The 12,830-nt window shown below is 48.8% G+C and overlaps 7 protein-coding genes and 1 non-coding gene across 8 annotated transcripts; 4 read left to right on the top strand and 4 right to left on the bottom strand.

The window, feature by feature from the left end:
• Nucleotides 1–53: 53 nt before the first annotated feature.
• Nucleotides 54–556, top strand: MRET_4023 (uncharacterized protein; the record flags this gene model as incomplete). Its single annotated transcript, XM_027630650.1, has 4 exons — nt 54–128; nt 161–246; nt 276–316; nt 348–556. 4 exons carry the CDS (start codon nt 54–56, stop codon nt 554–556), a joined length of 411 nt encoding a protein of 136 aa, XP_027486430.1.
• Nucleotides 557–695: 139 nt separating this feature from the next.
• On the top strand, nt 696–3,448 carry MRET_4022 (conserved oligomeric golgi complex subunit 5; the record flags this gene model as incomplete). Its single annotated transcript, XM_027630649.1, has 4 exons — nt 696–780; nt 805–1,105; nt 1,133–2,842; nt 2,875–3,448. 4 exons carry the CDS (start codon nt 696–698, stop codon nt 3,446–3,448), a joined length of 2,670 nt encoding a protein of 889 aa, XP_027486431.1.
• A 77-nt stretch (nt 3,449–3,525) lies between these two features.
• MRET_t0065 lies at nt 3,526–3,624 on the bottom strand. The gene has a single exon. It is a non-coding gene; the product is annotated as a tRNA-Val (tRNA).
• Nucleotides 3,625–3,837: 213 nt separating this feature from the next.
• Nucleotides 3,838–5,022, bottom strand: MRET_4021 (acetyl-CoA acyltransferase 2; the record flags this gene model as incomplete). Its single annotated transcript, XM_027630648.1, has 1 exon — nt 3,838–5,022. The coding sequence occupies one exon, from the start codon at nt 5,020–5,022 to the stop codon at nt 3,838–3,840; it is 1,185 nt and encodes a 394-aa protein (XP_027486432.1).
• Nucleotides 5,023–5,265: 243 nt separating this feature from the next.
• On the bottom strand, nt 5,266–8,616 carry MRET_4020 (SIT4-associating protein SAP185/190; the record flags this gene model as incomplete). The annotated part of the gene is made up of 2 exons (XM_027630647.1): nt 5,266–8,338; nt 8,372–8,616. The coding sequence occupies 2 exons, from the start codon at nt 8,614–8,616 to the stop codon at nt 5,266–5,268; spliced, it is 3,318 nt and encodes a 1,105-aa protein (XP_027486433.1).
• A 774-nt stretch (nt 8,617–9,390) lies between these two features.
• On the top strand, nt 9,391–10,992 carry MRET_4019 (malate synthase; the record flags this gene model as incomplete). The annotated part of the gene is made up of 1 exon (XM_027630646.1): nt 9,391–10,992. One exon carries the CDS (start codon nt 9,391–9,393, stop codon nt 10,990–10,992), a length of 1,602 nt encoding a protein of 533 aa, XP_027486406.1.
• Nucleotides 10,993–11,041: 49 nt separating this feature from the next.
• On the bottom strand, nt 11,042–12,289 carry MRET_4018 (H/ACA ribonucleoprotein complex non-core subunit NAF1; the record flags this gene model as incomplete). Its single annotated transcript, XM_027630645.1, has 1 exon — nt 11,042–12,289. One exon carries the CDS (start codon nt 12,287–12,289, stop codon nt 11,042–11,044), a length of 1,248 nt encoding a protein of 415 aa, XP_027486405.1.
• A 61-nt stretch (nt 12,290–12,350) lies between these two features.
• Nucleotides 12,351–12,828, top strand: MRET_4017 (uncharacterized protein; the record flags this gene model as incomplete). The annotated part of the gene is made up of 3 exons (XM_027630644.1): nt 12,351–12,577; nt 12,605–12,736; nt 12,765–12,828. 3 exons carry the CDS (start codon nt 12,351–12,353, stop codon nt 12,826–12,828), a joined length of 423 nt encoding a protein of 140 aa, XP_027486300.1.
• Between the last annotated feature and the right edge of the window lie 2 nt (nt 12,829–12,830).

The raw sequence follows: 12,830 nt of genomic DNA, 5'->3' as shown, positions 1-12,830 counted from the left end.
CCATAAGACCGACACACATTGAAGACGGAGGCTCCGTACTCATCTTTTTCGCCATGAATAATTCTACCTATCATGAACTGAAACGCGGGAAAATGGAACACGCAGATCTGGCCTACGAGATCCAAAAGGTGTGTTGATCTAAAGGAGGCTAACACCACAGAGAGGTGCGCTTCGTGGCGCAGCTGTGTGGACTATAGTCGGATTCTCATGCGTTTTTGTGGCGCATCATCTGCTTCCCTCGTTCAAGTACGTTTCTATGCAGCATAACATTACAGGCGTCACACACTTGCTCTAAAGGGCTTGCTTACAGTTTCATGTACGTGGAACAGTATCATATCTTACAGCAGCCACTTGTATCGGAATCGTTTTCGGTGCTGAACGAGAATTACAAAAATACGAGCATGATAAGCGCAGCTATGATAACTTAATTCGAAGTCGTGCTATGCGCGAATTAGGGCAGCGTGGTATTCTGGCAAGTGAAACAGAAATCAATAAGTGGCGCGAGGAGTTAATAAACTCAAAAATTGCCGCTCATAGTCATTTCAATTCGTCGTAGATCGTACAAGACTTTAGCCCGGTAAGCATGGGAGGGGATGCTTGGACTCTTAAAGGGCTCTCCTAACTCCTCCATGCTTATCTCCACACGCCTGCAGGGTGCCAGGCTCACTGCTCCACATTTGCGCCTCGGTTGCATTATGGCGACGACTGACATGTCACCACGCCATGTGCCGTTGCACGAATACGTGCATTCCCATGTACTCACAGAGGACAGTACATTCGGTAAGTAATTTGTACTGACGCAAGACATTACGGCTTTGTATAAGCAAAACTTTAATGCCCAAGACTATGTGAAAAAGTTTCTAGGGCCGGATAGCCCGGATCATCCGCCTAGCGAGTCGCCCGGAAAAGCCTCGGTCGACAGCAAGCTGCGTGTAGCACTTAGTCGACTCAATATTTCCATAAAAGAGGTGGACCAGAAAATCCATGAATTGGTGACGCAACACTCTAACGAATTTCTTGACAGCATCACTGACATATCTGCATTGCATGAAAGAGCGCAAAACATTCACAAAGATTCAGCTGCACTAAATAAAAGTGCTCTAATGTATGTAAATTGATTGTCTCACCACAGAGCGCGACAAATGATTCATGAGCCACTTGAGACTATTCGAAAACATCAAGAAGATTTAAAACAAATGCATGGGATGGACGAGCTGATCACTCGCGTTGAATCTGTCATGCATGTTTTTCATCGTCTTATCGGTATTATGGACGATGTTGCTGAATGTGATATTACGGTACATATGCAAGATGCTGCCGTTTTGGACCAACATGCCACAAAAGTGGTCACAGCTTCACTCTTGCTGGAAGAGTTGGACAGCCTCCTTCCACATGGCTCCATCTATGGGCATCAAAACGCTCCTATTGACACGTCCAAATCAGCACAGGGTGTCTTGGACTTGGACATCGTGAAACCATATGTGTCCCAAATACATCCAATGAAAACAACGCTTCGTGAACAAATCGAAAACTTGCTCTTATGTGGACTGCGAAATCTCTCGCCTAGTTTGCTTGGTGCTGCGCTGCAAGCGGCATGCTCCCTAGGATTGTTGAATACCGTCATGCAAAATTTGTTGAACGACTTGACAGACGTACTAACAGATCGCACCAGTACAACGCTAGATCTATTTTCTATTGGAAAGGAGCTTGGCGAAACACAGCCACCTTTGATTTCATCAAGTAATGGAACTCCCCTGTATTCTGCTCGCGACAATAAAATGAGCGCACATGACATGCAGGAGCGCTTACAAAAGTGGTCTACTTTGGTTTGGCAGCGCATTCGGACTTTGATTGTGGATGAATTAGCACCTATTTACATCAAGGTATACATGCTAGAGCGCGTTTTGAGCTTGAAGCAGGGCAAGACCTTGAGTGAAACTTATTTGGGCATGATAAGCAAAGAGCTCAAACAGTCACCCACCGATTTGCTTTGGACTTCATTTTGCGCCCATTTAGAAAGCGTATCGAACAAGTGCATGCAAGAATCAGACTTTTGGAAGTATATTTTCGTGCGATCGTTTCCCAAGCTGTTATCTATTTTCCATGAGCTCTTATCGCGTGTTTCTATGTTTTCGGATCATTCAAAACAGATACACAATCCGATACCCAAACCTATCCACGAATATCTAACAAACCTCTCAAGAGAATACCTCACATGCTTCATCAAGCGCTGTGAGGAAGCTGAGCAACATATATGTTCATGCGTTACCTCAAGTAATAAGAATCCACAGAACAGGGAAAAAGTTGAGCATTTCATTGCCATGTTGCGCGCCGATATCGAAGAGTGTGTTTTTGACAGAATCTTGCTCCAAGAACTCACTCAAACGGCCACAGATGTAATATGCAAATTTATCAACCAACTTCGTGCCATGATTTGCCAAGACGAAAATGCTTTTACTCTTACAACGCAACAATTTACGCTAAGCCAAAGCACCAACGTATGCGTGGCTCAGATACTCAAACAAATTTTTGAATCTATGTCTGAGATGAATAAGCTCAACTACCTTGAAGTGAAAAGCATGGCATCGGAATCCATACGTATGGTTACTCAGACGATGCAAGATGCTTTGCGAGGGCCACTTTTACTTTCATTCGGACTCGAAATGAGCGCCATACTTGGTCGGATTCATCGATTGCGTTCGGAATCATCAGCTATCGATCAACGTCCCGAGGCAAAAGGAACAGATACGAGTGCATATATGCTGGAATTTTGCAACAGGACCCGAAACTTACGAACAAAGTTTTTGCCTTCATACATTTTGCCAGATGGACATTATCAATGGTACGCTACTTCATACCGACTCACATGCGCAGGACATTAGATGTGGCTTCTAATATATTAACTACTTTCGTCATGCATGCTTCTCTCTTACGACTATCTGCCAGCTTTGACAGACATCAGATTATCTCTGATATGACCGCACTGGAACTCACACTTTCGCAGTTCTTGTCCGACACAAGTCGATTCTTGAGTTGTAAGTCATTGACATTGCATGATTGTGATGTTCCTTTTCAAGTCGCTCGCAGCTTTCGGACATTGTTATTTGAGCCGACCGCCGCCTGGAAGCAACCTGCGAACTTTTGTCGTAAATGGCACCTACCCAAAGTGATCATCGTCCAGCACCTTTTGTCCAGATCTTCTACTCTTCCGCTCGCTAATGATATTCGTGGTATGGGAAAACATGCTTATGTCGATTGGGCCATTAGTACAAGTCGTGTAAAGCACGCGTTTTTCTCAGAACGTGTCGATAAAACTATGATTCAGGAATTGCACCATTGGCTCGATTTGGAAGGAAGAAAAATGGATGCATCTACCTTGGATAAGATGGATAAGGAGGTTCTATGTTGCCTAGTTGAATGGGACACTTTCCTGATAAAAACGTTGTAAGATGATTTGGATTGGGCATTTGTAGGTATGTGAGGTGTAGAATCGTCGCGCATGGATTAAAATAAATGTAAAAAATTTGACTTTACCCGGACTCGAACCGGGGACTTTCACGGTAATCACCGCTAGTCACGATTTTATGTTAACGTGATACTCTAACCAACTGAGTTATAAAGTCAATACACTAAGAGTTCTGTATTGAATCATTATATGTGCTGTTTGCATCGTCTAAAGCGTAATATCTTTCGACTTTTGCTTTGCAATCTCTTTCATGTATCAAAATCGTTGTCATAGTGTCTATCAATGGCATCATTGCATCCTATAATTCGTACTGTATCAGGTACACTCAGAGCATTTCAGAAAATTCTGTCGCTTTAATCTCTTTATCGCATTTAAACCCGTTCGATGATAACTGCAATACCCTGACCACCACCGATGCAAGCGGATCCGAGGGCATACTTCTTATTAAGGCGGTGGAGATTGTAGGTCAGATTCGAAAGAATCCTAGCACCGCTAGCACCAAGAGGGTGACCCATCGAAATAGCTCCACCAAACACGTTTGTCTTCTCCATTGGAAGCTCAAGTTCCTTCTGGACCGACAAGAACTGAGCTGCAAAGGCCTCGTTTACTTCGATAAGATCCATGTCAGCAATGCTCAAGCCGCTGCGCTTCAAGGCGAGCTTGATGGCTTCAACAGGACCAATGCCCATAATCGAAGGCTCACAAGCAGTCACGCCATAGCTAACAATGCGGGCGAGAGGCTTTAGGCCGTGCTTGTTAATTGCCTCCTCGCTGGCAATCACATTAGCAGCCGCTCCGTCACAGATACCGGACGCATTACCCGCAGTAACGACGCCATCCTTCTTAAACACAGAAGGAAGCTTGGCGAGCGTCTCGATGGTTGTCTTGGGGCGAGGGTATTCATCCACCTCGAAAATTTCGGTCGCCTTCTTCACCTTAACTTCAATGGGAGCAATCTCATCTTTGAAAGCGCCATCTTCATGGGCCTTAGCCCAGCGCTGCTGCGATCGAAGCGCAAATTCATCACACTGCTGACGCGTAATACCGTACTTTTCCGCGAGGTTCTCTGCGGTAATACCCATAGGGGTAGGGACTGGAACCTGGTCCACAAGCGCGATAGCCAAGCTGTCGACGAGCTTAAGGTCAACACCATAGCGAGTGTTACCGAAACGCACACCGTGCAGCGTGTATGGGGACATGCTCATGTTCTCGGTACCTCCTGTGAGTACGACGTCTGAATCACCGACCTTGATTTCATGGATGGCGTTGATAACCGCCTGGAAACCACTGCCACATAGGCGATTGATCGTCAAGGCAGGAACATTTATAGGGAGGCCAGCATAGTGACCAACATGACGGGATGTGTAAGGGGCAGTGTGATCGGTATGAGCGACCACACCAAACACGGTCGAAGAGACAGGAGTGTTAGCCGGCAGCTGCGCGAGAGCAGCCTTGGCGGCATAGCCACCAAGCTGAGCTGCAGTGATGTTGCTAAGCTTACCACCAAAAGATCCAAAGGCGGTGCGCTTTGAGCCAACAATAAATGCGTTTGTCATACTTGAGAGGTGATGGGCGAGGGGACTAAGCCGGTCAGCCGGTGTACAGTGTAATCCAAGGTAGGTTTTATGGAATAAGATGCGGGGTCATCTCTGTGGTCTCGTAATAGTGACACTCCCGTAATTTCCCGTCAGACTTGAACCAATAAAATTCGCATGCATAACAATTATGCATGAATACATGCATCTGGTTACGTCCAATGCTCAGTAACGGCCACTATGGTTATGACAGCCTATCTCCATTCAGGATGACTGAGTCAACTCAGCATCATCTAGGGGGACAGTCACCACTGTACCATCGGATAGACGACGCCGCAGTAATCCCTCTTTTGTAGCTTCCACAGCTTCATGCAACTGTTCGGCGGCGAGCACTGGCGCCTTATCTTCACCACCTCCAGACAGAGTCCGAACATGACGAGCTGCATTGGCAGTAGGCCAGTGCTGTTCATCAGTTTCACTTTCAGGGATACGTTCTGGATGCTTGCGATCCAAAGATTGCGTGCAGTGACGAAGAGTAGCAGGTTTGTGTAGGTCAACGTAGGGGGAATCATCGTCACCATTTTCGTCGGAGTCATCGGTGCCATGTCCGGCAGGACCATGAGAACTAGGTATGTCATCCGAGTCCGAGTCATTATCCACAGCAGATTCAGACGGGATTTCGCCCATATTGCCTCGACGAAATTCAGCAGCCCAATCAGCTGGTGTGAGATTCTCTTGCTTTTCAGGTTGATGGTTGTCCACTGAAGCCGTGGATGTGAACTCGAAGGCAGAACGTGAGTCAGCAAAAGGACCCCATTCGTCCTGATCGGTATCACCCTGCATTACCATGGCATCACTATCGCCGATAAATGAAAGCACATTTCCATCAGCTTCTTCTTCATCCGCGTCGGTCCGCATCTGCGAAGAAAGATACTGAGCAAACGAGTGATTATCGTTGTTAGAGTACCAATTGTCAGAATCGAGGCTCGACCAATTTTGCATACCCATGCCACCTGCAGAGGGCCTACCCCCTGCGAGAGGCATCGACTCTTTTGCACGGGACTCGGACAATTCTTCCTTCATAAATTGATCCCATCCTTCAGTAAAGTGGTCCTGAACCAAATTACCAATTTCCATAGGGAAGCGTTCTAATAACCTGATAATTTCTTCCGCAATCAAATTCAAGTGGCCCATGTAGCCAAGTCGGATACGACGCACATCTTCGGAAGATATGCGGTTGCGACGAGCACCTTCGAGAATTGCTTCCACAAGGTGTGCATCCTTGAATACAGAAATTATCAGTTTACGGTTGATAGCCACATCGATGTCGCTGTTGAAGAGCTGCTGGATAATATCGTACACAACATTGTGCAGAAAATTGTTCCATGGGTAGGATAGCATCATGTCAATAAGAGTAGGGATAACCTGGAACGTCTGAAACTGTGTCTTCAAAAAGTTGCCAACGATTTGAACATCGCTGTCTTTTTGCGAGGAGCGAGGACGTGCGAACTGCGCGATCATATCAGCCAAAGACATACTGGACAATGCAGAGGCGATGCTTTCGGCATCGCTTTCATCGTCTTCCTGATCGTTTTCAGACGACAAGAAAGATGGAGATCGATCTTGACCGGAGACTTCCGCCTCATTAGTACTGGACGCCTCATCTGGCGACCATTCAGCACTAGACTGAGTGTTAGGGTTGCTCTGATCATAATCGTCTTCGCCTTGCAGACTGCGAGCGAGCGCATGAAGACCTTCCAGACCACCCAGCAATGAGCCAGACGATGAGTACTTTGGGCCAGAGTTCGGCGGACGGTTCAAGAGCGCCATATTCGAGCAATGCAAAAGTTCGGCATACAGCTCAGCAATGCAATATCGTGTCTGCGTGAGCGGTTCGATTTCGCCCAACGACGTCATAATTTTGTCAGTTGACTCAAAAGGATGCCGCATTTTTTCCTGGAAATCGGGTATCTTATCTGCCAGCGCATGAAGAAGAGGACCAAGATGCACGATGCCCATTTTTTCAGCGACTTCATCCATAGCTTCGTCAAGGCCTTCTGTATCGGCATCATCTTCCATAGGAAGGTCATCCAGCAAAAGCTCAGGCTTTCGTTCCGACTCGGGTCCACTCACCTCTGGTGAAGTCGGATCAGACACCTGGTCTTTTTGGCGCTGACTCGAAACTTCCTGCTGTCGGATCACCAAATAATTTCTGAGCGTGTGAAACAAGTGCTGCTCAAAGTAGTCACTGTTGTTTTTGCGAATAAGTTCGATAAATACACCAGCACAACAGACAAAAGACGACACCAAAGCTTTGGGTGACAATGTGCTCTTGATGGAGCTGCATCGCCTTAATATCGATGGACGAATGGTGGCCGTCGAGTCACGAATGCCATTTCCAGACATAGACAAATTGCGAGACATAGAGAGATGGCGATTCTGAAGGTTTTTCATGGCTTGGTGAAACTCCCACACATCTTGTTCTTCCTCTTCTTCTTCCACAGCCGTGTCTTCCTCCAGGGTTTGCAAAGGCGTATCGAGTTTACGAGAAAGATCCTGCGAGATACTGTTCCGACAAGAAGCACCGACCTCATAGTCCAGCATGAAGCTTACCATTTTGTCCACATTTTCTTGTGATGCCAATTCTCGCACTAGCAAGTTGTTGACACCACCAGCACCGATGAGCATCTCGCCCGGACCCCCGAACGTTTCCTGGATCGTGACCTGATTTAACGAGGAAGGTGATGGAGCGGAAAGAGAAATAATGGTTTTCAAAAATTCAGATGCGGCTTTGTGAGAGTCGGGCGACACGAAAGGTGACAGCAAAGAAACAATTCGCGGAATTAATCCATGCTCGGCTAGCCAAGCCACAATCCCTGAATCTGGAATCGTATCCTCACACTGAATAAGGCGGTATAAGAGTTCAACCATTGCTGGCGTTTCAAAGTGATTCGTGAGGCCTTCGACAACATTGGGCTGTGTCTTGACGAACGCGAGCATTTCATTCGGATGACGCTCGAGCAATGTCATATTCACTTTAGACCAGTACCCAGCTAGAACTGAGAAACCAGGGCCATGTGTTCGGGCAGAAATGCGATGTTGCTTTGAAGGTTCATTCGTCTTCTTATCCGATGCTTCATCATCTTGCTTTTCGCCAGTATACGCGCCCATTGTGAGCGGATGCTCATGGAGAGGTACTGGTCCACGTTGGAAAAGTGCATCGGCGCTCAACATTGCATCCCAAAATGGGCCTAGCAATGTATTGGCATCATCCAACATGATCTTCGAGACACCTGGAATTTCACAACTAAGCACTTCTGATGCAATGAAAGGATATCTGCACATGTGTTAGTTTCACTTCCATACATACTTAAATCCAACATTTTGCTCAGCCTCGCTATTCGAAACATCGCTGATTTCGACGTTTCCCACGATATAGTCAAGCAGACGAGGTACAATGCCCGGTCGTTGAAAAAATTCAACAAGTTTTTCGTTATTCGCTTTGCTTTCTTGCAATACATCCGCGTCGTTCAACACATCCTCTAGCGTGACATCCTCTTTCTCTAAGAGGCTGTCAATCGTAGAAGAGGAGGCTAAACCAAATCTCCAAAACATGGCCTAGACAACTAGGGCGCGTCAACCAATATTATGAGCTGCAGTAACAGCTCGTGCTGCGAGGCACAATTTTTAGACAATCACAGTAGAGTGAACGCTTGCTGCTCCCACAAGGGCAATTGGCACTAGCTCACGATCGCGCTACTAAGCTTTGATCTTTAGAGGCCAGTCGATGAATATGCGCTGTCAGAGTGATTGGATAAAACACGTGCATGGAATTTTATGTTTAGAGTGCATTAGTCAGTACTATTTCAACCTGCCCACGCGATCTCGCTCGTCCAGTTGTGCATGCACTAAGCGACTGCACAGATCGAGCGGGAGATGGATAGCATGCAGAGTACTTAAGGAACTTTTGTGCAGGACTAAAGATCAAAGTCTTCGATTTAATTAAGCGGACTTTGGAGCGAGAATCACTATAAAAGTAGATGTGTGGATTTTCATGCGTAGTAACTTTCACATACGATTTCAGCGCACGACGCCTCGGCTGGCTGCATCACCGCCAAGGGCGAAGCCAGTCCACCCACGTGGAGAAAGAGATGGATTAGTCAGCATGATTCCCCCTATGACACGCTAGGAAGCCCGGTTGACGGCCACCGGCACAGCCGGAAGAGCGTATGATTGGCTCGGCGTAAGCATCTTGAAGTGTCCACCTCGCACAGACTGTGGGACCGTGCAGAGGTGTCTGTCAAACAAGCCGGGCAGCCGGGCTTGTACATATATATATAGAATGTGGGGCACAAGAAAGTGACATTCGTTCTGCTCACTCAAGAAATCATGTCCGTGGAAGGTGTCCGTATTCTAGCGCCTGTGCTTGGTGAGCATGCCCAGATCCTCACACCTGAGGCTATCAAGTTCTTGACAGTGCTGCACCGCAATTTTGAGACGGAGCGTCAGGAACGTCTAAAGGCACGCGCTGTCCGCCAGGTCGAACTCGATGGCGGCAAGACACTTGACTTCCTGCCTCAGACCCGTCACATCCGTGAGGATCCCGCGTGGCGCTGCGCGCCGCCCTCACCTGGTCTTCGTGACCGTCGCGTTGAGATCACTGGCCCTGTCGACCGTAAGATGGTCATCAATGCCCTTAATTCGGGTGCCTACACCTATATGGCCGACTTTGAGGACTCTAACTCGCCTACGTGGGCTAACAACCTTGATGGCCAAGTCAACTTGCGCGACGCTATCAACCGCCGCGTGGATTTCAAGGCTAGTAATGGCAAGCATTACAAGCTTCGCCCTGTTCATGAGCTTGCAACACTTATTGTCCGCCCTCGTGGGTGGCACTTGAACGAGGAGTCGTTCCTCGTTGATGGCAAGCCTATTTCGGGTGGACTGTTTGACTTTGGACTGTTCTTTTTCCACAACGCCCATCAGCTGGTGAAGAACGGCTTTGGACCGTACTTCTACCTGCCCAAGATGGAGTCACACCTGGAAGCCCGTTTGTGGAACGACGTGTTCAACCTCTCGCAAGACTACATCAAAATGCCGCGTGGTACGATTCGTGGCACCGTTCTGATCGAGACCATAACTGCTGCCTTTGAGATGGAGGAGATTCTTTACGAGCTGCGCGAGCACTCCTCGGGTCTCAACTGCGGTCGCTGGGACTACATTTTTTCATTCATTAAGCGTCAGCGCTACAACAAGTCGGCTGTACTGCCTGATCGTGCTACGGTGACGATGACGTGCCCCTTTATGCAAGCCTACGTGAACCTGCTCATTCAAACTTGCCACAAGCGTGGTGCTGCTGCCATTGGTGGTATGGCTGCTCAGATTCCTATCAAAGGAAATGAGAAGGCCAACAATGCTGCTATGGACAAGGTGCGTGCTGACAAGCTTCGTGAGGTGCTCGCCGGTCACGACGGTACGTGGGTGGCACATCCTGCGCTAGTCCCGATCGCGCTAGAGGTCTTCAACAAGCACATGCTTGGTCCCAACCAATATCACGTCCGACGTGAGGAGGTCCGCGTCTCGGCTCTAGACCTGCTCAACCCCAACGTGGATGGCCAGATCACTGAAGCTGGTGCTCGCGCCAACGTGTCGGCCCTCCTTGCCTACTGTGCTAACTGGGTTAGGGGCAACGGCTGTGTTCCGATTAACCACCTCATGGAAGATGCTGCCACGGCCGAGATTTCGCGTATCTCGCTCTGGCAGTGGGTATTCCACGGCTCCAAGACCGTGGAAGGCAAGCCTGTCACGCCTCAATTCATTGATCAAATTATTGCGTCGGAGGCTGCCAAGCTCACGAGCCTGGATCCGAATGCTGTAGACCTGTCACGTCGCTACCTGTCCCAGCAGGTGCGCGCCAAGGAGCCCAGTGAATTCCTGACCACGGACCTAACGGCCCATCTTGATAACTCGATCTCTCAATCGCGTATTTAATCTCACAGTAGGTGTGATAAGCCAATGTATCGTCAAAAAGGTCCCCGAGCTACTGGGGACGTGTATAGCCTGGGCCTGGTGCATTTGGGTCATACGCGTCGTGTGACATGCTGGGCTCGTGGGGTGAGTAGGGCGGCATGAATGGAGCTGGGATACCAAATGGTGTGTTGGAGGGCCGTGGAAACAGCCATTGCTCGGTAAATCGTGGATTGAAATGTGGCACGGCAGAAGTAGACATGTCACTTTGGGTGTACCACGGACGCGTAGGAAGAGGCCAGCCTTGCTGTGACACGGAAGGATATGCCATGGCCTGTGGGCGTCTAGGACCACGTCGCTTCTGACCACGCGTAGGACCGAGGGGGCCCAAAGAGGCGGTAGCTGGGTCTGCATCATCCTGCCAACGGCCACTCCGGCTCTTTTTGGCTCGGCGTTTGGCTTCTTGTTCCTCCTCGTCATCACTGTACTCCACTTCGTCCTCGGCCACCTCCTCGTCCCACATATTACTGGCATCGCTACCTTTGGTGCGAATAGAGCGAGTGAGCACATAGGTACTGTTGGATGGTAAAAAGTAGACAGATCGACCAATAGCGACCATTTCATGGTCTATGTCTGTATTAGACCGAAAGCGGACCGTGTACATCGGCTGGAGGACAGAGCCAAACGTTTCGTACACAAGTCCTAGAACACGACCATCTTCCATACATAGAAGACTCTCTGAATCCAACACGTCATACACAGATTCAGACTCCTGCGCGCTTTTATCCTGCTCGACCAGCACAACATTGTCCACGATCGAGTGTACATGCCCTAGACGCTCCAATTTGTGCAAATCCTGCGTATCCACTTGTGAAATAGAGGGCACGGGAATATCATCTTCGTCCATCTCATGCCTAGTCTTTGGCGGCGCAGAGTCATCCACGCCCGGCTCTTCAGCCTCGTCCAATGCGTGCTTTCCGAGTACAGGGCCCACTTCTTCTTCTGTCGAATCGGAATCGTTGGCGTCGTCGTCAGAGTCGTCCAGTGATGATGAATCCTGTGCATGGGTATCTGGTTGATCCAACACGCCTGCTCGTTGAAGCTCTTCACGAACCTGTGCATCAGTGGAGGGTTCGGATGCTTGCTGTGCACGTAGTTGTTGCACACGTTCACGGTGGGCACTCAACGAGCTAGATAGGGGCTGTTCGTCAGCGCCTGTGGCGAGGATATGTGACACGTCTGAAGGTGGCGCGGGTTCTACTTGATCCTCCTGTTCTGGTTCAGGCGCCGCACGACGCAGCTTAGACTGCTCTAATCCCATGTGGTGGAGAAACGACAACAAAATTTCTGGCCTATTTCGGCATTCCACCAGCCGTCGAAGCATGAGCCCGATCGGTGAAAGGCGGCCCAAGCTCTTCGCCTACTATTGCCTGTGCGGCGAGTTTGTGCTAGCATGTGATGTGATGCTAGAGCAACTTCCTCGACGCCCTTTAGATCAATCTTATGTTCTGCGCTGTCTCGATTCGGCTCCGAGGCAGGATGGAAGCCGTAGTCTAGCTCCTATGTACAAAATCAATGCTTCGCAAGGGCCTGGCCAAATCTTGCAACGGTACGCACAAGGTTACACTTATACCAGCACCGACGGTCTCGTTGAACGTCAATATGATTTTCACTGCATGCGATGCCAGCTGCCTATAGGGTACGAGCATACCCCACCACCCTTGAAGAATGGCGGCAAGTTTACCTTCTTACTACCGGGGGCACTCACGTACGTGACAACTGCTACTTACACCCAGCGATCAACAGGGAAAAGCACCGCCAGATGTCATGCTAGATGAAATGGCCAACACGCCAACATGAGC

Source organism: Malassezia restricta, chromosome VII (assembly GCF_003290485.1).
Source record: "Malassezia restricta chromosome VII, complete sequence".
Lineage (NCBI taxonomy): Eukaryota > Fungi > Basidiomycota > Malasseziomycetes > Malasseziales > Malasseziaceae > Malassezia > Malassezia restricta.
This window is presented reverse-complemented; position numbering and strand designations above follow the sequence as displayed.